At 43.2% G+C, this 27,266-nt stretch overlaps 1 protein-coding gene across 1 annotated transcript in view; it reads left to right on the top strand.

Annotated features, from left to right (window-relative positions):
- THEM6 (thioesterase superfamily member 6) overlaps positions 1-25,783 on the top strand; it is a 68,166-nt gene extending 42,383 nt beyond the window's left edge. Inside the window, exon 2 of the mRNA XM_069621743.1 lies at positions 24,583-25,783. Coding sequence (XP_069477844.1) covers positions 24,583-24,696 — 114 coding nt within the window. The 3' untranslated portion in view covers positions 24,697-25,783. The remainder of the gene's footprint in view (positions 1-24,582) is intronic.
- Positions 25,784-27,266: the final 1,483 nt, after the last annotated feature.

Genomic DNA, 27,266 nt, shown 5'->3' on the forward strand with positions numbered 1-27,266 from the left:
AGTACCAATTGGACCTAGTGTCCTATCCCGTTTAGGCTCTGGTTAGTTGCCATCAATATTATGTTCACGTGTCTCTCTTAGTTCAGAGCCATCTGTAAAAAATGTGTATCGACCAAATTCAATGACTTCTTTTCTTGTGTCATCTTCATCAGGACCGATTTCTTTGATTATAGCAGTCAGTCAGTTCACCCGTTTGTCTCCAGACCTCTGGTTCTCTCTAAGCTGGACTACTGCAACAGTCTCTTTCTAAATCTGCCTGCCTTTACTCTCGGCCCTCTGCAACTCATCCAAAACAGTACTGCGAGACTTGTCCTTGGTCTCAAGCCCAGAGATCATATCTCTCTAGGACTGAAATCTCTGCACTGGCTCCCAGTGGCAGCGAGGATTAAGTTCATTGTCCTCAAGGCCTTCTAGGGCCTGGGGCCTTAATACTTTCAACTCTCTCTTCCCAAATATCTTCCTTCTCGGGCTCTCCACTCATCCTCCTCCAACTCCCTTAGGGTCAGTCGCTTCTCCAAGCAGCGAGTTGGTGGTAGATCTTTCTTCTGCTGGGGCCTCCCTCTAGAATAGCCTCCCTGCCTCTCTGAAACTTGAGGAGAACCATCTCCGGTTCCGGAAGCACCTCAATACCTTCCTCTTTGCTTCTGCTTTCTCTCTTCCTCTGCCCTGCTGATCTCCTGGCTGAATCTGAAACTGCACTGTTCACTTCGCTACCCTCTGATCTCTGGCCCACGTCCCCTACCCGCCATCTGCACACCTGCACTGCCCCCCTGGCACTCCTTGCACTCGGGGACTGTTTCTGTATGCCTACAGCCCCTACTAGCTCTTTACACATATGTCTGCACTTACCCTTGCACTTGCCACCATCTGCCTGCACTTCTATTGATTATTGATGTTCTTATTTATTTTACTGTTATCCTATGTACTGCACTGCCCCCCATTTCCCCTTCCTCCCCTCCCCTGCACTTGCGTGATCTCAATGTCACATGGCCTAGTAAGATCATTGTCTTTGTCTTCCGTCTTGTTTCCCTTCTCTTGCCTCATCGCGCCTTGAAACACTTGTGTATAGGCGCGTTATAAATGCCATATCATATCATATCATATCATAAAACCCTCCTACAGATACATCAGTCCACAACAATTGGAATTGCTACAAACAGTACTTAGAGGACACATTATAGCTTATAAGGCGGCTAAAAGGAAACAGAAGATAGTCTCAAACAAATCAAAATACTACAAACACAATATATGCAAACTAACTGTACCCCCATTCAACAAAAACTCATCAAACTCAAAATGCAATACAATAACTTAACTACTGAATACTCATGCGCAAATCGTTTTAAATACAAGTCCAATATTTACCAGTTTTCTAAAAAATCTGGCAAAGCATTGGCATCATACCTCACATTTAAGAAAGACAAAGGATTACGTTCATAAAAGACCAACATTCATATACTAATCCCAACTTCCAGTCTCTAAACAACCCCTTATCTTCAAGTGAAATCTCTAAAGCCACCAAAAATCTCAAAAAAGGCAAAGCCCCAGGTCCAGGCAGTTTCTCTATTGATTATTTCACCCATTTTAAAGAAATATTAGTTCCCATGTTTAAGGAAATATATATATATCCTTTATTAATAATAAAAAAAGCCACTGGTTACTTTTCAGAAGCAATGCTAATAGTATTTACCAAACCTAATTAAGACCCTGAATTGGCCCAAAACTATAGACCCATTTCCTTAATAAATACAGATTGTAAGATATTTGCCAACATTTTTGCCAATAGACTCATTCCACTTCTCCCAAATTTAATTAAGAATGATCAGGTGAGGTATGTCATGGGTAGAACGTCCTCAGCGAACATCAGACTATTCACTAATATTATTAGTATTATTCATAATTCTCCTAATCCCTACGCAGCCATAGCACTAGACGCTGAAAAAGCGTTTGATAGGGTGGAATGGTATTATATGTTTCAAGCTCTGACTTGGCATGGGATCCCTGATTTGTTTATATCAATGGCTAAGGTATTATAATCCAATCCTACAACATCAATTTTTATAAATAACCAAATGTCCCCACTATTTCCTCTTTATAGAGGCACTCGTCAGGGAAGCCCTTTCCCCCCTCTTTTATTCATATTAGCATTAGAACCCTTTTGGAAGCGATTAGACAAGAAAACTACATAATAGGTATTCAGTTTAAAGATATCAAGATCAAAACAAACGCCTATGCCGACGATTTACTACTTTTACTGAATACAACAGATACTTATCTACAACATCTGAAACACATCATATCACAATTTTCTAGAGCATCAGGGTACAGACTTAACACGAACAAGTCCGAAGTTTTACTCCTTAATATACACTGTACAAGTCGTCATTGTCGAACCTTGGTATGAAATGGTGCCCAAAGGATACTAAGTATTTTGGAATCCAAATATCATCTTCAATTAAGACCATTGTTAACCTAAATACGGATAACATTATTGCTAAAGTGAAAGAACTAACAAACACATGGTCATCCCTTTATCTTTCTTGGTGGGGAGATTGGAAACTGTTAAATTGATGATCTCACCTATTGTATTATATTTTCTTTATATGCTTCCGATTACCTTCCCAGCACCGTTCTTCAAATCTTTAAACTCATGTATACTTAAATTTCTATGGAGGGGAAAAGAAAAGAAGGATATTATTGTGTAAACTTAAAAAAATCCAGATCTGAGGGCGGAGTAGGTTTTCTAGATTATAAAAAATATGTTGCTTTTGTTCTAAAACAAACCCAATTTAGGTTCTCTCCTAATGGTACTGATCTACCGAAATGGCTGCTTATAGAGGGAGTGATGGTCTCCCCTCATGTTCTCCTTTATTGTCCATGTATCAATAATAAGAATACATATTTTATTAGCACAAGCATTAATATTGCCATTAAGTGTTTATGTTCATACCTATTCCTTCTCCATACAAGTAGATCTAAGCCTATTTCTAAGTATTTGGATGAATCCACTAATAAAAATTAAGAACGATTTGTTGGAGACCATGGCTATCTCTCGGCATTAAGTATATAGGACAATTGTTTCTACAAAGTACTGCATTGACCTTTTGAAGAATTTACAGCGAGGTTTCTAGTCCCGAGGTGTTTCCTTCAGAAATACATGAGTCTATTTAATGCTATTATGGAAAATTATGAAGTGTTAGTTTTCAACTCTAATAGCTATCAATCTCAAAGACTACTCCATTTATCTAATCATAACGTTACAGCATCTATGTTTTATAAAGTTTTCTCCGCTACATCAACAGATGAAGTTCTGCTCAAATGTCAAGAAGATTGGAATCGAGATTGCTCCTCCAACATCACACAACTCAGATGGCCACATATATGGAGCAATATCTCTAAAGTAATTGTCTCTGTCAGTATACTTCAAACACTGCATTTTTTCCACCATAGGGCTTGAATTACCCCACTCATGCTTTTTAAAATTGGAAAATCTCAAAATGACAAATGCTGGAGCTGTCTAAACCATCAAGGATCTTTCAAGCATATGGTTTTTGAGTACAAGTAACTATTTCCTTTGATGTTTGATTCCAAGGTAGTGAAAGGATCCAACCCGTTACTGATAAAAATGAAGGCTATTTGTTTGATTTTATTTTTTGCCATAGCCATACAGACTATTAAATCAAATTGGAAAAACCTTAAAGATGTACACATTAAATGTGGTGGAATTCAGTTTGTAATATTCATAGAATGGAAAAGTGCAATTACGCTTCCCCACTCTTATTGCAAAAATAAGTATTAAAATGGCAATCTTTCCTAAAATTCTTGAACAATGAAACACCCAGTTAAGATTAGAAGAATATTATTAAGTCTTATTAGTTTTTACTCATCTACAATATTACCCCCTTCATACCCTCCTTATGTTTATGTTAGTCCTGTAAGACCTCTATGTCCATATATTCTGTCTTACACATATGCTATATAACTATTAGATTATTAAAGCTGCATTGTATGCATTTGAATAAAATAGAATATTATACTAATTATAAAAGGTTCCATTGTTACTCAATGAAATGTTAATGAACGTTCCATACTGTAGCCATGTGGGGCATTTCTATATTATATTTGCTGTTTAATTTAGTATATGCATCTTATATATCTAATGGACTCAATAAAATGTTTTAACACACAAAAGAATAAAAATCACATATATATATACATATGATATATATATATATATATATATATATATATATATATATATTCATTAAGACATAACTTATAGATAATTTCATTTCATCCTTATAGTACATAAAATATCCTGCAGTTAATCATACGATAATATAGGCATAAGCACAATTTCTCTACAACCATCAATTAGTGTCACAGCAATAATTTCACAGCTTCATTCCAGACATAATATTCTGCCCCAGTAATTACCAGTGAGGTGGCACCATAAAGTGTACTCCAAAATTGATCTGGCTGAATATTTCCAATCTTAGCACTATAGATGAGTAAGCCTTCTGATGTTATATTTCCACTCCGGAACACTGAGTTAAGAGGTGATGATTTGTTTCCAGAGAGACATGACACAATCTACATATACGGTCTGCATATGGGACATCATACCATCCTCCCACATATTCATAGGTTGGCAAAATATTGAATCATAAGTAGATAATATTTTGTAATTTTTGCATAGAATCAACGGTATCCCATGCCCAGATCTTCTTCTTGAGTGCATTTAGATAATCCAGCCTTTCTTGGTATCCTTTGTGAATGTTAGGCAGAAACCTGTGCAGTTCCCTTTGGGAACACTGCAAAAGATTTAGGACTACAGGTGTTAGCAGTAAACCCACTTGGTAGCAGTCTGTACCACCCAGATTTACCTGGTAGCTGTCGCTGAGCAGTCAGACTTCCCTCAAGAAGAGTTAGGCAGTATGCAAAGTATACACAATAGGCACTCAGACACAATAGCACAAGCAAACACTGACCAGAGCTTTGGTATCAAGGTATATAATTATTTATTTAAAAACACACTTATTGAAACACTCCAGCACTATTATTGTAAATCACTCTAAACACAGTTACTATTATTATATATACAGCCCTTATTCCTTATCAGACAAGTCTTAGTTAACACCACTTATTTCCAGACAGAGGTGAGCGCTTAACTATAGATGGCACTCCAATAAGTTAACGAAAAAGGGAGGGAAAAAGGCAGAATGTAGGAAAATACACCACACTAATATTTAGGAACTCTTAAGCAAGGCAGGAAAGTCAAAAGTTACTTGTGAGCCAAAGTCCATAGGCCGGGCTCACTCTTGGAGAGAGCAGGGCACAAATGCACCCAAGATCACACAATGACAAGAGGCTTAAAAATTCTTGCAGGGAGTTCAGAAAGGTTTTAGTTAGGCTCAGAAAAAGTTTAGCCAGGGTGTCCCAGGCTAACCCAGGTTTGAAAGCCGGGGGCTAAATCTAGCCCGTACAGTCAGTTGCAAGGGAAGCCAGGCGGAACACGGTACCTTATGTGGAAAGGATCCTCCAGCGGGGCAGTTGTTCCTGGCAGCGGGTGCAAGTCGCGGCGTCGTCCAGAGGAAGAGAAGATCTCGACGTGGAGGAAAGATGAAGGTCGTTGCACTGCCAGGGAAGAAACCAGCCGCAGAGTTTTCCGGTTAAAGGTACTACCCTTTGATTCGCGGTAGTGGTAAAACGTGGTATCCCAGTTGCCAGGGTGCTTGGCACAGGCAAGGCGGCCACGAGCTGCTCCAGGAAGCGAAAAAGGAAGCAGACTGGTTATCCCCACCAGTCGAAGGAAGAAGACTCTCCGGGCTGGAGATCTCCTCTGTCGTTAGCAAAAGTGGTGAGACGGTTCAGCAGGGCTCCACCGGTGGTGTCGCCGTAGCAGGTCGGCTCCGCTTCTCCCTCGTCGGATTCTTAGGTCCTGTGGCGACTTCTGAAGTTCCAGTCCCCAAAGCCCTGCTTTTATGCAGCATACCCCCATTCACTCAGCCTAGCTGTCAATCAAACATGCTAAGTGGTGAGCCAGCCGGCGCACCACTTGGGCCAATCACACAAGAGTGCGACTTGAGTTACCAAGGTAACTCAGTCCAGGGTGCCTAAACCCCCTCCCACACCCCCTGTGGTACCCAGACAGAGTGGCACCACTTTTGGAGGCTTCTGTGGAGAAGCCTGCCAAAAAGTGGAACAAAGGGCTCGACTTGGGTTGGAGTCACAGAAGAGAACACAAACGCCATTTTAGAATCGAGTCCTGGCAAAAAATACCAACCGGCGAATTAATATTAATTAAATAAACCGGCGGTATGTTCGAGGCTATGAGAATTAAATAATTAAAGTTGATAGCCTCGAACAATGGGAAAATCCCATAGGAAAATATTTGCGGTCAAATATAAAAAGTAGTTTCCACTGCCACCAGCCAAAACTCGATCCGGGGGCCGGAGACGTGCCCCCTCGACTAACAGACCCCGGGACAATCGAATTGCCCCGACCAGTACGTCCACAATATGATGGTTTGTACCGGTTTCTGTTAATAATTTGGGACTAGTAAAGCCAATGGTGACTTTACATGCCCTGGGAGACAGTAGTCAGTCCCAGGGTATGGAGTCTATGGTGGGGTGTCACTATGACACCCCTGTGTTACTGCACAGAGAGTGCTGTGTAACACACATAGTAAAAACACATGAGACCCTATGGAGTAAAGGACCCCATAGCCCATTAAACACATCTAGAGTCAAAGAAACACACTAAAATCATGCCCAAGAGTGAGGGTAAAAGAGTCTCACTCTTGGCAGGAGAAGAAAATAAACCCCAAAAATCCAGCACAGCTGCTGGGGGACTCACTAGGTTAGGAAATTCAGCCTGAACAGAGAATTCTCCCTAACAGTGAAGTTTATGTTGTCAAAATAAAATAACACAGAATTTTCCAATGTTCCTAAGAAGACATTTGAAGGGTCCTCACAGAATCTATCTGGCACAAAGCCCATGAGTGATTTATCATCTGGTAATCGTATTGATAAAGCACAATATCATTTACACCTCTTCAATAACCATTGAGCTCGAAGTGAATATAGACCTAATTCAAAACATAATGTTTCAAGCTTTGGGTACCTGTAATATTGATCTGAGTATCTTACCCTCAAATCTATCTAACCAACCCATATAAGCCTCTGGCAACAATTCCAAGTCAAAGGTTAATGGTCAGCACTGGATTCAACTGAGGATCCCTCCCGTGACTCCTCCTCACCTCTATCCTCCGAGAAGTAAGACTGGGTCTCTGATGTGTCTCTTCTCCTGCTTGTTCTTCTTCTTGCTGATAGATTTTTATCCATCAGCGGTGATTTTTGGATACCGAGGCTTGAGCATCATTACTCCATCTTTTCGGGTTGAGTGTGTAGTCGTGGGTTTGTATTCTTCTTGGTCTGTGTGGTCTTGTCACAGTAGGGCTGGTTTCACAGGGTCTTCGCAGTGAGTGTCTCTTCTCCGTATTCTCTTTTCCTTTGTGAACTTCTTCTTATCGTGCAGGTAAGGATGAGCTCCACCGGAGGCCTCCTTGACAGGATATGAATTCCTCACCAAAGGGAACCCTGGGGAGCCAGCCTCAAAGATCAGGGAAAAAGCTTCTAAGCACCAAAAAACCCAGCAGTAGTCTTGTATCCGGTGAAATCGAGGATGGTACTTGCGATGGCCAGAGTAGGTTTTCCGAGGGAAGTTGGAAGTCTCTAAACCGTAGGAAGCTGGTGGTATTTCAGTAGTTCACCCACTGTGCTGGAGCGACTATACAGCAGGAAGAACAAGAGGCAATCTCCGAAGAAAAAGGTAAGTGAGATCCACACGGCTGGGAGAAAAAGGTAAACAGAATGCCAGAGCTGCTACAGCGGATGCAGAGGCACAGAACAGACCAAGAAAGGAAAGATCCGGAGAGCGAAACAGTCCGGTAAGTAAAAAGTAAACAAAGGCGGAACACAGAGCTGCTGCATTCCGATGAAAGTACAGGTAAGGCATACCGGTACGGGGAGGTACCAGCCAAACCGAAAACTCGGATGAATCTAAAGAGAGTAATCAGTGTCAAAGGAAGCTTTGAGATATAACTGCTCCCAAGAGGGGGCAAGGAAAAAGGAGACAGAAGTAACTGCAAAAGGCAGAATAAATAGATCAAAACTGCGAGGGACGCAGCAGTGGTGTACCAAGTAGGACGAGGTATGACTCACTGAACAGGAAGCTCGGCTGGTAGTTATGGAAATGCTGTGTGATGCCACGGCCATGATTGTAGGAGACTAGACCGCGTTTGCTGATTACTGTTGTGCTCGTCTCGTATCACTCCATGCAGAGTTTCCGATGCATTTTCCATTGTAGCCACAACCGCCAAGGCTGCTGCATGACATAATGTCTGGATAATACTAGTTTGGTAGACCTTTATCAAACCTTCAATATAATTCCCTCCTGAATTTGACATAAACCGCTTGATTAATAGCCATCTTTTCAGTATACGGGCTGAGATAAGGTAACCATAATATGAATGCCCACTCCTGTTTTAAGCCAACATTAGTTTTCACTTTCCGAGATAGATTACCATCCTGTGACAGCCCTATTGACACCATTGTATCACTATAAAAGGCCCTGACAAAATGTAGGACTAAAGGGTCAATACTGCATTGCGTTAACTTGCACCAAAGCTTTGGCCAGGATACAGTGTCAAATGCTCTAGAAAAGTCAATAAAACATAAATAGAGTTTACGCTTGTGACAAATTGAATTGGCAAATAGACATTGTGAAGCACAATTGTTATTAGATGTGCTATAGCCTCTAAGAAAGGCAGTTTGGCATTTATGTAAGAGACCCTTATTCTCTGCTCATATATTAAGCTTATTTAACAATGATGTTGCAAATATCTTGGTGCTGGAATCAGACATAGCTAGGAAGAGATAGTTTGAGGGATCTACCACATGCCCTTTTTATAAACCAGAATCATTATGGATTCCCTCCAACTATCAGGAATCCTGCCAGATGACAATATCTTACCAACCACGCAGCCAAGATCACCGCCCATTTGGATGGATTAGCTTTAAATACAATATTCGGAATTATGTTGGGGCCGGGAGCCCTAGAGCTCTTGAGGTTTTTAATTACCAATTCAATATCATCAATTTAGAATCCCTTCAAGATTCTGGAATCCCCAGGGCAAACAGGAATAAACAATTCAGTTAGTGATGGGTCATGAAATAGGTGTCCCATATACAGTAACCAAGATCTCTCAGAAATAGGATTCAGTTCCTGTACAGATAAGCCTGCAAGATATGATCTAAAGAAGGACCAAAACTTTCTATTATCATTTATCATAATTTATCTTCATTATCATTTATCATTATTACTTGTATAAAGCTTTTCGAACATGCATCCCCAATTTGCACTCTGCAGCGAACTACGATGTTGTCTCACCCAGTTTTAATATTTAGTTGCTAAACATGCAACACGTTCAGTTTAGAGAACTCAATTTGCTTCATAGCTCTAGCCCTGATAGTCCTGATACTCCTTTTTCCTTTGATGGACCTCTATATCGAATTGACCACACCTATTATGCTGCTTCACATTATTTGATTTACATAGCTTAAAATGATCAAAATATTGCAGCAGTGTATGTAGTATTCAGGTCCCAGTCATAATAAGATAACTGACTCAAAATCAATTTAAAATTATTGTTTAACAGATGGTTAAGCTTTCAGACATTTGTTTCAGACCAATATATTCTGTTATTCTGGTTTTAACCGAGACCTTTATGCCCCTTTTCCTACCTACACAGTATTTCCCAATGAGCATGTCCACATCAATACCAAATGATCACTGAGATTGTGTTGCACCAGGGTAGTAGGACTAAAATATGGCCAAACCCTTGGCTAATAAACACATAATCAATGCATGAGGAAGAAAAGCCATTAGCATTGTCCACAAGGCCTTCTGAGGCCGCAATACCTTCAACTCTCTCTTCCTAAATATCTTCCTTCTCGAGAACTTCGCTCATCTGCCTCCAACTCCCTCAGGGTCAGTCACTTCTCCAAGCAACAAGTTGGTGGTAGATCTCTCTCTTCGGCCCGGGCCTCCCTCTGGAACAGCCTTCCTGCCTCCCTGAAACCTGACGAGAACCATCTCCGGTTCCGGAAGCCCCTCAACACCTTTCTCTTTGTTTCTGCTTTCTCTCCTTCTCTCCTCCTCTCCCCTGCTGAATTCCTGGCTGAAACTGCACTGGTTATCTGGCCACACTTTCTGATCTCGGGCCCAGGCCCCGCCAGTTGCTCACCTGCACTGCCTCTCTGGCAACCCCTGCACCTGGGGACTGTTTCTGTATCCCTACAGTCCCCCTACCTGCACTTATGTCTGCACTTACCTTGCACTTGCCACCATCTGGCCATTTTATTTATTCTTATTTATTCTACTATCCCATGTACTGCACTTTCCCCTCTCCCTTCCCCCTCGCACTTTTCCCTTTCCCCCTTCCCATGCACCTGCGTGATCTGAATAACACCTGGCCTAGTAAGATCGTTATCTATCTTCACTTTTTTCCCCCTCCCTTGCCTCGTCGTGCCTTGAAACACTTGTGTATAGGCGCGTTATAAATGCCATTTCATATATATATCATATCATAACTACCTTCCCTTATGGATGGTAGGTATACCTGTGGGTTGGTAATTCATTCAGCTTATTTCTTATAACATAATTATCTTTTTCCCTGGTGGTTTATATACATTTATGATTAGAGTCATTATTTGTGACTGACTCCCATCATAGAGAACTGCCGATAAAACATAAGAACAAGATTTACCCACCTTTAAGGCTTTCTGATGCAGGAAGAATGTAACCCTTATAGCCAGCCCACACATCGGGCGACCACGTATATTTTGTTTTGCAGAAGTACAGATGATGTTAAACCCATCAATACAAAATAACTCAATTAACCAGGTCTCATGCAAAAGGAATGTATCATATGAGGTTATCATCTGCAAACCCAGGGGTTTTCCTAAAAAATAATTAAAACCCCTTGGACTCCTCACGAAGCCCATCGTAATTGTGCTCAGTTTCCAGGGAATCATGTATGGTGAGAGTTGGAATGATTACCGGAATCCTGCCTCAATGGGGTCGTTTTACACCCCAGGTGCGTGGGCCTAATTTTATTAGCTGAAGCATGTGTTACTACAACCCATGTGGGAACAAGCATTTATTGCTTTACACTAGAGGACGAATCGGATGCTGAGTAATTCCTAGCTTGTTTATGACAAACAGTAAGTAGGAAGCCCATCTTCCTTAGTTCATGATATGTAGATTTAGTATTTTAAGATGCTGTATAGTCGCTCGTAGAACTATGCCAAGTTGGTAGAACAACCATTGTCATGTCTGTTCTACATCTATTCCCAAGTGCTGGGTTTCAATGGAGTAGATCCATGATAAAGCTTCTATTCATGAATGGACTAGATGATAATGGCATGAGTTCCTCCTACTTTATACACCTAGCCAAAGGTAACCATTTGTCATCATATTCCTCCACAATAGGATAAGGCCTATGACTAATCGTTTGGGTCAAAGTGGGCACACAAGCGTAAATATTTTTTAAATCAGTATCCCCTTTAGAAACATAGATCCTATCCCCAATACCTGATGTTATGTATTCATCACTAATCACATTATTTGTATGAGAAATGTTTGTAGGTGGCAGTGATTTCATTTCTGATTTTACACCACTACCACCCAAATGCAGCCATCTTTCCAAAGGACACCGGAGATCTACTTGACGCATTGTGCCATCAGACAGAACATTAGTAACCCTAGTACAAAGTTTGGCCTTGGCTATAAACCGTCATCGTTCTTTCCATTGACAGTACATTCCTAGGCGTATTACGGTGGGGTTCTGACATAGTTGGGTTATTTTGACTTCCACTATGATCTGAATCAGGAAGTACCTTCCTTGATGCATAGGGCAAGGCACTTCCTTTATGTTTTCGTTTCTTCTTTCCTTTAGTAGGTTTAGGCTGATACGAAGTGTCCTTTTAATAGAGCTCCAGACACATTTTCCTCCATTAAAGACCCATCACAATCAAGAGTTCCATGTTGAATCCCTAAAAGAGGCAGAGCTTGACTCATAAGATAAATAGTAGTACAAGGTGGTTCTAAAACACAATTAGTAGTAGTAACTGATTGAGTATTTAAAATGTCTACACAGTCTAATAAATCAGTTACATAATCGTCAGCAGGAACACACATATCCTGTACTTCCACATTATGATCACATGAATTCAAAACCAGGTCAACCATTTTCGCCAGTATTCATTTAATTTCCCGCTGTTCATTAGCCATATTAGTACATAGTACTAATAAAGAGTCTATAGAGGCTACAATTGCATTCAAGGAAGGCTGTATTCGACCCTCCCGGTGCTCTAGCAGACATCAAATCTGCATCATCCCGTAATCTCTGATCCTCATCTTCCATATCCTTACTCTCAGAGTCCCTATCATACTGACTGGATGAACTAAATGTTGAGAGCTTTCTCTGCAGATCCAGTGTGGCTGACAGTTGTGTTCCGATAATGTTATTAAAAGTAGCGGAAGAATTTAAGATGGTATTTCCCTATGTTGGCCCCAAAGAATTATGATGTAAATTCAAGCAAAGATTGAATACAGAATGATTATTAGCGATGGATGTTAATAGATCTATTTGGTCAACTATTACAGTTGGGGCTGCACGGAAATGTTCCTCTCCAAGAGCTTCTGATGTTAAATGTTGCTCCGGTAAAATCACAGATATCTCCTGATTATGCTCGGGAGCCTCTTTATACAACTCCAATATGGCTTCCCCATGTATTTGTGGAATTGTTATCATGTTTTCAGTGGCTGAATGTTTGACCACAGAAATGGCCCCAAAATATCCACTAATTCTATTGTATTGTAACTGTTTTATAACACGGCACACTCCAGCCGGGGACTCCTTCCACTGACAATGAATGTGGTGCACAAAAAAAATAATTTTTATCTTTTAATCAACCACAAGTTCTTTATTTGAGTAGACCCCCAACCAGTCTTGCGCCCACCTTAATAAACACCCCATATTGCAATGAACCTGGAACCAGGCCGGTGTGTAACAATATGATATTTATTAATTTTATGGTCAAATGAAAAATCAAGCAAAATCAAACAATCTGGCAGCAACCACCAACGTGATGGCAATACAAATGCAAAAATCCCTACAATTCAAACTCTTAACACAAAATACAGAAACCTTTAATAGCAAGCAAAAGAGAAATGGTTTTTTGAAAGCAACCAATGGCATTCAGGTTAAGCACCCCCCCACTGCAGCACTCTCTCCCAAACATCTGTTAACTAAATTCTTTGTGGATGGAAGGCAGAGGCAAGGAGTCAGAAAGAAGAGGGAGAGATCAGATTTCGAATTCAGCCCACCACCCCAAGATGGGAGGCCAGAAAAGAAAATGACAACCTTAATTATAAGCAAAATGGCATATTCGGATTTCACTTGTTATTCGCACAGCAGTTTGCTACCACGGTGGGATAGCTAGGACAGAAATTCATGTTGCTACACTTGAGAGATAAGGAAGCTTACAGACTACTAGTAGGGCACCAAGGCAACGTGAACACAAGGTAAGAAAATCGATTTTTGGAAGAAAAAAAATGCAAAAGAACACGCGCAGAATAGAAATTCGTTTCTACACGGGACTGGTAATGACAGGCAGCCACAGAAAGGGCTTGGCTGTCAAAATCGACAATCGGTTTTCAGGACAAGGAACAGAGGCACATAACAGGTAGGATTCTGACAGATATGGGACTACAGTTTGGGTTATTCTATGGGACAAATGCAAATCGGAATTGGTCGGAAAGCACACAAAACACTGGCAAATTCGATTTTTGTTAGACAGACTAGTTTTGTTGAAGCTATATTTTAATTACTTTTGTTATTAAAGAAAGGCACTTGACATGAGGTGCTTGATTTCGAATGTCAACCAACTCACTTTGAATCTCTATAGGGTAATTAATTTATTTACTTGAAGATAATGCTAAGGACAGACTTTTGAAATATTTATGAAAAGGGATGCACTAACATACACAGGCTAATACAGGTTTGTCTATGGAAAGGTGAACGGATTATACTGGCAATTTGGGACTTGAATGGGATTTCATTGGGGTGCAAGGTTCAAAAGAGCGTGATACATCGTTTGGAGGACTGGGGTTATGTGCTACTTACAATGTAATCTTGAGTTTCTTATTCTGGAAAGCCAGCGAGGTCTCTGGACAGCTGGGCCAAGGGATCTGGTCACTGGGACAGCAGGGCCAAGGGATCTGGTCACTGGGCTCTCCTGTATGGGATGCTTGACAGCTAGGCAAGGTCTGGTCACTGCACTCTCTAGGATGGGGATCAGCTGCCTCCTCTCCTTTCTCCCTGGATTCTTGGGTGTACCTGGATGAATGGATGTATCTGGTTTCCTGGATCTTGAATGGATTTGAATTCTTCACTCAGTGAGTCTTGAGAGTGAGTCCTGAGCGTGTGAGTCTTGAGAGCCCCTTGTGTTTCTCTGTCTCTCCCTTATATAGCCAAACTGACATAATCAAATTTACAACCTGGGGGGAAGTACTCTGAAATGATTACTTTACTGGGATAGGACAGCCTACCTACCAGTCCTCCCTTCTCCCTCTGGGCCGATTGGTTCAGGGGAAATTACATCATTTATGTGTTTTCATTTATGACCTTTCTTTGTCTCTCAGGCCTACTTTTTACCAAAATGAGTTACAGATCAAAACTTCAAACTTATACTAGCCACTGCCAGAAGACATAGATAGGCAGATTCGAAAGGTCACAGGGAATTGGACAATCCGATCGCCGACTTTGTGCAATGTTGCATCACCATTTGGCACATTTTTGCCTTTTTTATGAAGTGCATAATATTTTAAATTCTGCCAATGAGTCCACATATTCCCAATAACAATTTGCATCCTCCCTCTTAGTTTCATATTTGTCCCATTCATAGTTCCCCCCCAAAATGAGTCTTTCATGGCCAATTCAGTTCACCAAGTGCTAGAAACATGTATTTAGTCTCTTTACATTTGCCTAAAAATCACATGGAAAACTGGCATGGTACAACATTATTACTTATTCAGAGTGCTGGGAAAAATGTCTTAAACTACAGAAGTCCTTTAATGTGAATGGGTGGATTTGTCACATGTGTGGGCGGTGCTGCAGGCCCCCAATGCAAACTGTCTCTGCCAGGCTTGGCTTACAACAAAGGACTTTTATGATGCCCTTTTAAGTTTGACAGTTCCTCATTCAGAGTGGGTGCTGGAGGAAATCACACCTCCTGGCCATGCCCCAGCCATATTGGCTTCCATTGTTCCTTCTTCCAGGGCTGCCTGCTAGTCTAGCAGCTCAGTGAATCCTCACACTCTCAGCCTTTTCATATGTCATTGTGGGCCGGTTCACTAATGGATGCAACTTTATTTTCAGTGGGAGGCGGGGCTGGCCATTGAATTCAGTGCCTGGGCCAAAAACCCAGTTTTACTGGTTTCTGAGTCTTTTCTAACCAAGTCTTTTGGGGACAGATATAATATACATTATATAACCAAACCCCACCCACATATTCAATCACATTTCTGTGCGAGCAAAAGCTGTCATTTGACATTAACATTTGAACAGCATTTTCCTTATTTTCAAAAGAGCAGATTCACATGTGTGTTCATTTCAAGTTCACAAATGCGGTTTCTGCAGACCACAGGATGGTTTCAATTAATCTTCTGGGAGGTTTTGCATATACCGTTGGTTCATGGACACAAAGAATGCTACCCAAAGTGTCTTTGATATTGGCATGAAAAAACAAACTCCACGTTATTTCTTTGATTTACTGCAATTTGAGCGCAATGGTTCACATTAAAAGGAAACAAAAGCCGTGTTGAGTGAAAAACAGAACTCTCTGACCCTCATGCAATTTCTCAGCAGATAATGCTGTTCTTGGGAGGTATTTCCTAACTTTTTGGCAATCAGATGAAATAAAGGACGCAGGTGTGGGTTTTAATGGGGCGCACAATTTGGTGGTGTTTTAAAAGAAAGAACACATGCACCGGCCGTCTTGAATGCTGTACGCTACTTTAATCAGAGGACAGGACAGCAAATGTGCTGCCGTTCAACTTGAAAGTAAAACAAATGCAGAGCCGTTCTTTGGATGGCAGTGTTCAATGCTCGTCACACCTGCGCCAGGGGGGGGGGGCAAAGCACAGCTGTTTTTGTGGTACTGTTTCAATGCAGGTTTTGGTTTGAAGGGGATTTCTGCTTCGGGCCTTAAATGTACCCCACAGTATCACCTTAGTTTACAGGTTAGATTGACTTACAATCACCAATGTAGCTAGTAATGTCCAATCCTACACAGTACTCGCACCGCAGCTAGCAATCCAGCTGAGCTGTAAAACTGATCCTTGACTTGGCACGGGCTTTCGTGCTGGAGCTGATGCTTTATGTAAGCCCAGGAAAGTATGTTACACTTCGAGCACCTGCTGCTCCCAGACATGAATAGAGGAAATTCTGATGGAATTTCTTTCCACTATATAAGCACGCAAGCAGGCAATGATGATAAAGCAAGCCACAGAGCTCAAACAATGATAAGCACAGTAAAATGTAAACTGCTCCTTAACTTGGCTCTCCTCTATGCACCTTCTGCACCTCAGGAACTGTTTATGGAAGGCTAGTATGTAAGGAGAAGCAGTTCGGCGCAGCAACGTGACTTTGCACTAAGTTTATACACGTAGTTACCCTAATGTGATCAAGGTTACACCATGTCACTATGCAGGTAATGGTGGGGATCTTATCAATGCTCACAGTGGTCTCACAGCTACTATATGTGCGGCAGTACAAGCTGATATCGTCCACAGCTGCAACATCTACCTGTTTAGGCTCCACTGCACTTAGATGAGCTTATACAGTTGGGACTTACAAGGAGGAGAACAGGCCCAGCTCAGACTCCCAAAACTTCCCTGCTGCTTGACCACCTAAGCAGTCCACACAAGGACTACAGCCTCACCAACCCCTAAAGGTTGCAGCCAGAGTCACCCGACGCCCCCCAGCACTAAAACAAATTCCAAATGACACAAGGATCCAGCCGGAACAACCCAGGAGGTCCCGAAACCACTGCGGGGTGCTGTCTACACTCACTGCAGTACGTCACGGGTCTTACCTCGAGCTGGTAGAGTTTAAATTGCAACACCCACACCACACAGGATTTGGGAGAGGGGGGGGGCCTTGTCCAGGACGCTCCACTCGGAGCCTCAACACAGCACAGCGGCTCCAGAGCTTGCAGCTTCACTAGTTTCACCAGTAACTTCTGTTTAGAGGAAAGGACCCCAAACCAACCGCACCAAACCGCACTGCGTCTGCTTCTTTCGGTCTATCTCAGCAGAATTGCAGCCGTATTCGATGTACCCACTACATTTTTCTTTATACACTGCTCTCCTCTCTGCTATCATCTCTCCTTTTGGGTTGTCGGCACACTTTTGTGCGGATCACTCACAACTGTCTAATTTTTCTCAACTTTTTTTGCCATCCAAGCATGGATGCCATCTCAACGCCTCAAACACATACATTCTCTTGTTTTCAAGCCTCTACAGACTCACCCCTTCTATCAGTTTTCTGCCTGTTCTTCCTTTCTCTACATTTGCCTGCAACCTAGGCATCCTTTTTGACTCCTCTCTTTCCTTCACTTCACAAATCTCCAACACTGCACCATCTTGTCGTTTTCATCTCTTTTAATGTTAAAAAAGTGTGTTCTTTCCTTACTTTGCATGCCACTAAACTTTTGATCACTACCCTTGTTTTCTCCCTTGTTGACTATTATTCCTGTCTTGTTCTTGGTCTCCCCACTTCCCATCTGGCCCTAGTGTGCTCTATATTTGACTCTGCTCACTGCCGAAGCCACAAAGGGTGAATCAGCCTTCAGTAGATAGAATAAGGCTGGATGACATTGTGTACAATTCTGCTGTCTTTAGACAGGGATGATGGTTTTTACCTTTTATGAGTATGCCGGGCAAAACAGAATATAATGCAAAAGATCCTCTTCTATTGAATTTTACACTGGGCATCTGGGATCATCAGGATAGCCTTGCCACTTCAGTGTTGACTTTCAATTTAAGACTGGTGATCGGCCGGCAAACTAGTTTCCTGTGATTTAAAATAAGGTACTGTTGCCTGGAATCTACCGTGCTAACAATTGCATGGGTTCTATTTGCTTTAGATTGTAGCTCCTTTGTTTCACGCTGTTCTTTAACAAAAGTTGCACAAGTATTCTTATAAATATTTTTGTGTACATTGCTCAATAAGTTAGAGAAGGTGTGGAGGCATTCATTTGGTAATATGGTTTTACCATGGGATTTCGTTCCAACCAACTCTGGACAAAATTGCCTTGATGATGTAATGGTTTAGATCCACCTTGGGGTTCAACCAGATTTGCAGCCAATGTAGGACCAGGGGCCAAACGCCACTCACCTTCCATAAATGTAGCACCCAGTTCCACATGTATTGCAAAGGTGGGAGCCGAGGTAGGGAGACCCAAAAGCTTTATTTTCCATGATCTGGAGTTCTGACACAGTCTCAAAACCCCAAAGCGATGCACCATAGTTACTGCCTTGGTCTGTGCCTCGTAAATCTTCAATATCATTGGAAGCGTCTGTCCCTGCACATGGCCATAAAACAAAAAACTCCCCCTAAAGATCGGCACATTCTGATTTTCTGTTTGTTTGTATGGGCTTTGCCCGACGCTGCTGATGAAAACCGAATACCTAGATAATCAGCTTCTTCAACCCTCGGTATAACAGCCCCATTACTCAGCATGTTATGCATTTTTAATATATCCCTCATACTCCTACGTCCCGTCCCCTTTCCTCCATACTTATGGGACAGCTCTCCGTCCTGTGGGACGGGACCGGAGCACTTTGTAAAGAGCATCCAAAAATGTTTCCAAAAATGTGTCCTTCCTCTCTTTCTTGTGCGGGGCCTGGCACGCGGCTGTAACCCCGCCCACCTTGGCTCCGCCCCGCGCATCGCCCATCGGTCCTTTTCTCTGCTCGTTCGGGACTGGACGCACTTGCAACTTGCAGTTCCCTTTTTTCCTCTGGCTCTCGCTAGCAATCGAGTGCTGGTCTTTCTATGTTGTCCAAAATAGATTTTCCAGATTGTTCGTTGCTTCGCGGGGGCGGATCTCCATCCTCTTTGTTTAGAGTGCTTGGGTCCGGATCACCGTTGGGACTCCTGTTTTTACTGCGACTCCCTTTCTGTCCGGGCACTTCAACGTCGGTTGGAGCGGTGGGAGGAGGTGTTCCGACCAACTCCTCCTTTGCATTTTCAGGCGTTCATAGACGAGAAGTAAGTTCTTTAGTTTTCAGAGCACCCCGGCCGGGGGATACCTTTCCGGGTTCCTCTCGGGCCGGGAGGGGCGTTGACCGCTCTGCCACCGGGGTTCGCCCTGAGGTGCCCGTTGCGCCTAATAATTGTACCATAGTTTTCTAGTCTCCGTAAGGGGCCTGTAGATACCGGAGTGCGCTCATAGGCCCCTCCTGTGGGGGCTGTTTGTAGACCCAGTTCTACTGAGTCGTGGGGTACCGGAGCTCGCTCTGAGGCCGTTCTGTCGGCTTCCCTCAAAAATAAGACCGGGTGCGTCCCTAGGCCTTGTGTGGGCTTGCTGTTACCGAACGGATGTTCGAGGCCCGTGCAGATAAGGCTGTTACCGGACCTGGGTCCGAGGTCCCTCGTTCAGAGGCTAAAGCTACCAGCAGTTCTGAGAGGCTTGACAAGGCCTTGTCGGTGAAAGCTGTTTCTCACCGTTCCCGCTCTTGTTTGTTTGTTTATTTATTTATTGTGCTCGCCGGACCCAGAGGTAGCAGGGCGCAAGTGACATGAGGGCTTACAGCTTGGTTACAGAAGTTACAAGTTTACAGACGTTACAAGAGTTACAAGTTTACAGCGGTGACACCAGACCTGTTGAGGAGGCAAAGAAGCAAAGTTCTTCTTTTACCGGCAGTGCCGAGGTCCTTCCTTCGGAGGCTAATTTGGTGGTTGGTATGTCACAAAAACATTCCAGGCCTCACAGTACCGGCTCTGCCGAGGTCCCTTGTGTTAAGGCTAAAGTTAAGACCCCTGATCCATCGACGGGGACCCCTGCCTCACTTCCTCACGTGCCGCAGTTCCCTTCAGATGATGACAAAATGGCGCCCATTCCCGCCACGACCGCAGCGGCCATTTTGGGTGCTACCCCTACAACTACGCCATCGGCCTCAGGTGTAGGGCTTGGCCCCTTGGGTGAACATAGAGTCCCTTGTGCGCATCCTTATCGGCCAGTTTATGACTGGAACGCTTGGATGCCTCTTCCGCACAATGTTTCGCTGCCTGCAGGATCGGCACCGTTGATTTATGTGGATACGTCGGTGGAGGGGGCCTGTGTGGCACCCGTCCCCGTTACGTCCCTGGATTTGTCCACCTCATGAGAGGCCTCCTCAGGTTCCGAAACAGTCCCCGGACGGAGCCTTTTTCGGTAAATTTCAAACGATTATGCGTACCGACCCCATGAGGGAGTATTTCAAAGGGCTATTTAGGGAGATATGCCCTCCCGCACCTCCGGCTCCACCTGTTCCTCGGGTGGTTCTGCCGGCGCCTCCCTTGCCTACGGTGCCTCCCCCGACTCTTCCGCCTTTGCCCCCATTGTCCCCTGTGGACAAGGCATCGCCCAACACGGTTCAGCAGGACTCTGATCTGTCGGATGTTCTGGCCGAGGTCCGCAGAGTCTGGGAAAAGCCACACTCTGGACTTTTTGTCAATAAGAAAATTGACGCTAGATACAGGCTGCATTGTTCGGAAGAGGTGGCCCTGTCATCTTGTCCGCCCCCCCTCCTCCACAGTGGTGGCTGCGGCCACTTTGCAGTCCAGGCCTGCAGCATCTTCTTTCACGGCGGCTACTCAGGTTCTGGGAAAGGAGGACAAGCTCCTCGACTCCCTCGGGAGGAAAATCTTTGCCAACTCGGCCTTGCAGCTCAGGCAGGCCAACGCTGAATTGATATTAGCGGGAGCTAACATGCCGATGTGGAAAGGTCTGTCGGACTTTGAGGAGTTTATCCCGGTCGAGAAGCTGGAAGACTTTAGAGGAGGCCTTTCCAACGCCAGGGTCTTGGCCCAGGATCTCCTGGAGGCTGCGGATCATCACATAGACACCTCGGCTCGGGGCCTTATGCTGGGGGTTGATACCTCACGGCAGGCATGGCTGCATGCAACTAAATTTTCAAAAGAAGTGCAGGACAGGGTGCTGGACCTTTCCGTTCGATGGGAAGGAGCTCTTTCATGCTACAACAGATGTAGAGCTCACCAAGACGAAAGATAGCACTCAGACAGCTAAGTCCTTGTCTGTCCTGGTTAAGGCTCCTTTCAAAACCCAGAGACCGTTGTCGCAAAGTCGACCTTCCTCTGGCTTTAGGGGCTTCATCGACCACAAGTCTCTCAGAGTGGATACCCCTGCGGGGAATAACTGCCGTAGGCAACAACGGACGCGGTTTTTCTCCCGTTCCTCAGCCTCCTCCTCCTCGGGTTCAGGTGGCTCCGCCACCGATAAACCTGCTAAATTAGGGTTTTCCGCGCTCGCACGAGACCCCAGTGGGAGGACGCATTGCGTCTCATTGGTAGGCGTGGCAGGCCATCACAGAAGACAGATGGGTCTTATCAGTTGCTCGAGCGGGCTTCCGCTTACCTCTACCCCCTACCCCACCCCTCAACCCTCTTTTTCAGCTGTCGGGCTCACCCTCCCTCAAAGCCGAGGTTCAGAAACTTCTGGACCTCAGATCTGTGGAACCCGTTCCCCTTGGGGAACGAGGGGAGGGCTTTTACTCCCGGCTGTTTCCGGTGCCCAAACCCAACCAGGCTGGCCTGCCCCAGTGGGGGGGCGCCAGAGCCCAGCATGAAATGTACACAGCTTTAACATGACTTGTTATATGTATGCCGACAATACTCCGCTAATACTGTGTTGCAGTAATTCCATTAAGAAACTGATCGATCAATTAAAGTGCTGTATTGAACAAGGGAAGATTTGGATGACTACCAACTATCTCCATATAAATATGTAAAACACAGAAATACTTAACTGTGAACTGAATAGAGCTAATAAACACTTTCATGATTCTCCCGGAATGTGGGATTTTTGACTATCTGTGTGGAGAGCTTACCCTAAAACTTCATGCATAGTACGAAACGATGAGTGTCTTTCTGGATCCTAATCTGTCCCTAGATAGACAAATCGGTAAAGTATCGAGCAACTGCTTCTTTCAATTGAACGCCTATAAACACCTTTTAAACTATTTCTCTTTTTCATGAAAGGTGCTGCATTTATATCCAACCATCTTGATTACTTCAATGTCATTTATATAGGGCTCCCCATAACCTGTCACCTAAATTACAAGGCACTAAAATGTACTAGTAAGGCTGATTTTTCACATTTCTCTCTCTCTTCGCTTGTTACCAGTGGCTAAAAGAGTTGAATTTAAATCTGTATGCCTTAAATATGAATCCTATTCCAATGTAGGTTCCATGTTAACGAGGAACCATTTCTCGTCCTATATCCCTGAGAGACCTCTTCGATCTGCCTAAATTTAAGAGAGACATATGGGGTGGCAACACAATTGCAACCCATGCCTTGCCACTTAGATATTCTCTCCCTTTCGTAATCGAAGACCTGTCTGATTTTCGGATCTTCAGTAAACACTTAAAGACCTGGCTGTTCCCCAGGTAATACATGTCTTGTGGCAGTCAGCCCTGAGATCTGTTTTTTAGCAACGTAATGCCTTTCAGAGGTGATTTGATGCGCTATATAGAATTTCCACCTACCTACCTAGGCCAAAGGAATCAAAGCGAATGTGAAGAGAAGCCTCCATGTCCCCAGCCACCGGAATGTCATTGCATCTGCCGCCCAGGTATAAGGGTCTCTGGACTTGGAGTAATAAAGAGTAAGAAGATCAGTCCTTTGGATGCAAGCCAGTAGCCTGAGCCATAGTTTCCCATATCTCACAAAAGCTGAACATGTCCTGAGATAAGGGCAGAGCCATAAAGGAGACAGATCCTGTTCATAGAATCTGCCCAGACATTTCTCCATCCTGGGGATGTATGAGGTCAGTGATATCAGGTGGACTTTAGCCCAAAATACTGGCAGATCTGGCTTACCAGTTGCATTTGTGAGACCCCCTCTTGCCCTCACCAGACATTTAACATAGGCTGCTGGAAACAGCCTGTGCAAAAGGAGTGAAGCAAGTTATTTGACAGCCATCAATATAACCAGCAACATACTCTAAAGGGCCCACTTTGAGCATCCATTGTCAGCCACCAGGGAGTGACCAAACAGTCTGTCACTTTCTTTGATACCCTGCCACAAAATGAAACCCTGAAAACAGACAAGAGTATGATACTTGTACTTCCCGGAATCTCACTGTGGTTTTGAGTCCTGAGACATCTTTCTGCATGCATGATCTTAGCCCCCTGCCCATGCACCCTCTCATGCCATTGCCGGATTCTAAACATCTAAACAGATTATGGACTGCAACTCTTGTCATAGATTGATTACTGACCATCTCCTCATTCGTCTATTCCTCACACCCTTCAAAACCAGAAAATAACACATTTGTACCCAAAACCTACCCCAGGACGATGACCAAAATTGCATTGGAAAATAGGGACTGAACCCTTGAATAAGGGCTTGTGCATACAGCAGATGGCAGGGTCAATGGGTTGGTAGTGCGGCCCCAGCTTGAGGGGAACCGTGGGTACTTCTCTTAAAGATTGCTTCATTTATGTCTTGGATGTTAATCCAGAAGATGGTGCATTATGGTTTTTAAATTGCATGGGGTAGATATCCAGGGGATGTAGATTGAGTCTTAATTGGTCAGTGATCAAGGGGCATAGATGTATAACAGTGAGGCATCTACATTTCCATTACACCACTGTGATGGAGTTTTTAATCGTCGGCGCCTGTTCCAATCAGTTGTACCTGGGTAGATGTAAATGGAGTGCAGATTGGCATGCCCTCTTCCATGCATTTGCTCCACAGATGGGAATGCGGGAGCAGTGTCTACTTTCGTCCTGGGAGCATAGTGCTTGACTTAGCGGTAAGGTGGAATGGAACACTTTTGTCTGTAACGGATTTCACGGTCTGCCTCGATGCTTTGTGCTGTCCTTTGTCTCCAAATGTATCTTTGCTAAACGTGCACATTCATTTATTTTTTTAGTATCAGAGTGGAATGAACTAAGCTACAAATGTTCCTACTTCAAAATATCCCAAATAGAGCCCTCCTCCAATCTTCTGAAAACTGCATATCGTATTATGAGACCTTTGAGCTTGGCGTAAGAATTTGTCATTACAATTTCTATGGTAGGGAATCAAGTTATTTTAGGTTCCTAGCTATGCATTATGTCCATGTGTGTTCAAATGTATGCATGTATACATGGACAAATTGCTCTACTCATCAAGAGAAAATTGTGCTATGTTTCATCTCTTGTTATTGTCTTTATTTTAGGTGGAATCCCCTGAATTCCCTGAAGAAGTGGTCCACTGGATCGCCTTCAACCAGAGCAGTAGCCAGAAATTGAGAGCTGAAAGCGGGCTAACTGATGATGTTAAAGCTCAGTAGATGCACTGCTGAGTCAATCTTTTTACTCCTCCTTCCCATTCCTAGGTACATCTAGACGTTTGAGCTCCTCTTTTGATTGGAGAAACTGTTCCTGCCGAGGATAGAATTCGGTCACTTGAATGGTTGGAAGGTTAAATCTGCCATTGGAAGACTAAATTTGTTGCTGAAGTAAATTGGCCACCTTCACATACCTTACACAAAGAACAAAGTAAGTCTTGTGGCGAGTCTTGCAATCACAGTAGGCAAAGTTAATCACCCAAAGGCAGTGTTTTCAAGTATACTGGAGTAAGGTTAAGAATATAATAGATTTAAAATGTGGAATTCTAAAATGGATCAAGGTGGGGCAATTTGAAATGGAAGCTGGTAGCAAAGCATTCTCCTTTAGAAAATCCCATGATATGTTTTCAGGCACTTTGCAAAGAAGGATGTGGTCATGAATAGAATTAAATGACCTCTGCATAGCCCCACTTATCTCACCACAACTTGTACAGGACAAACAACTGTATGCAGTGAACTTCAAACATTGACACTTGGACTTTGGTATTGAAATATCGTCGATACACCGTTGTGTTATGTGGTAAAGTAAAAGAACCATTATGATAGACGTCATGAATGGCGGGAATGACCTGGGAGACGCGAAGGATGCCAAGAGGGTGGGTGGGCGTATTCATTACAGGGGCTTTGACCTTGTTTGATCTGTGAACTGTTGACCATGCCATCCTGGGCCTGATTCATGCAGAGGGCATTGGTCATATGTTCCTAAAATGGATGCAGTCCTTTTTGGAAATAGATTCATGTGGGGAAAACAGAATGGGCAAAGTAGAAACACACTTGGATCTGATACTCAAACCCTACTGTGCGGGGGCCCTTTATGTCTCCTGTTTCCCCCTTCTTTTTAATTGGTATTTACTACCACTTGCCAAGCTGCTCCCCTACTACTTATTTAATTTTTTATATAAAGTTCGGGTGTCTAGGAAAATCCATTTGCAGAATTTGATCTATGCTGCTAATAGTTAATGGTCTGGATGCACAGGAAGAATTCAAAATTGAATGCATCAAAAATACATATTATTTTCTTTGAAACCTCCTCTTAATGCTATAATTATTCTGTTTGTCCTGTAGATCTTGTTTCGTGACCTATTCTGACTTGGCATGTCTATAATGTTGGCATCAATTTGGTCCCAAGTGATCTTGTTCCACAGATAAGTTCTGCAACGAAGTGCATTCAAAATGTGTCAGTCCAAGTCCTTTTTTTATTAGAGCCCAGTTCTCCCAACATTGGGCAGTTGTACTGGCTACCTCTGCCAAGCCCTATTCAGCATCTATGCTGTTCACATCGTGCCTTTCAGAGAGTTGTATCTTCGTTCAAAAAGAAACCCATACCTTGGTGTAAACTTCAGTCTAAAGAGCAAAGTCTTATTGTTAGTTCACAACTGGTTGGCGGCCAATGAGTTCTTTTCTTGGGGCCAAACTTTGGACTAGCCTACCTTCTCACGTTACGCAGCTTTACGATCAGATGATCTTCTGAAAATCGTTGAACACCAGGTTTTTTTCCCCACTTGCCTGCCACTACTATGAATCTGTGGAGCCGTGTTGGTTATGCCTTCTAACGGCAAAGGTGTCCATGGGCATAAGCACATTATAACTGCAAATAAATAGAACTGTTGACCTCTTTCAAGCAAGTGTCTGGGTAATCCACTGTGCACGTAGGATGAGTTGAGGTGAACTACTCATAACTTAAGACCCGCTAACAGAAATATGCTAGGGTTTGAGTGGCAGCCAAAGATGAGATGCTTCTTTGGGGTTTGCAAAGCTACTTCAGCCTACTATTTGGCATCTGTATAGTTATCACCTATACTTAAGCTACCTGCCCTAATGGTTAAATGTGTCTAGGCTTGTTGTCTTCTGTGTTTGGACTTTAATCTTGGTACTTGTTTTCATGCTCCTCCTGTTATCCGCCATCTGGGGCAGGGCCAATAGGACAGAGGTCCGTTGTCTAAAATGTTGGTGATGTAGGCATCTGACGGGTTGATTTGAGAGGAAAGGTTTATTATGATTTGTCCAATGTGTGCTCTTTTGTCCCACCACCAAAGCATTTCACTTTCCTCTTTTATATCAGAAACACAAAACTAGAACCAAGGAATTCCATTTGCTTTCGAAATATATTCCATAATTCCAAAGTGTAGGAGTAGGTTTATATTGGTAGATTTTCTCCATTTGTTTATGCAAGTGTTATTACCACACTCTACCCACTATCAAACCTTCACATGCACATCTTTTTCTATTGGCAACTTAGAATCCTGTAATGCATACTTGTTTTGGATTTTGTGTCATGCAAGTATTTCACACATTCGCTATATTTCAGAAATCTTCCAGAACATTTAGGGAAAATAAAAACGAGTTAGCTATTGTGAGATTCATAACCACTTGAGGAGATTGAATGTCAATTAATGCAATTTTTAGGTCTGGCTAGGGGAGCTAGCTGTTTTAAGCAGTAAAATAGTAACGGGGCCAAATGGAAGCAATCAGTGAAAGTGTATATTCACATAAAGTCAATGAAGTAAGCACTC

Source organism: Ambystoma mexicanum, chromosome 5q (assembly GCF_040938575.1).
Source record: "Ambystoma mexicanum isolate Mex_15411 chromosome 5q, UKY_AmexF1_1, whole genome shotgun sequence".
Lineage (NCBI taxonomy): Eukaryota > Metazoa > Chordata > Amphibia > Caudata > Ambystomatidae > Ambystoma > Ambystoma mexicanum.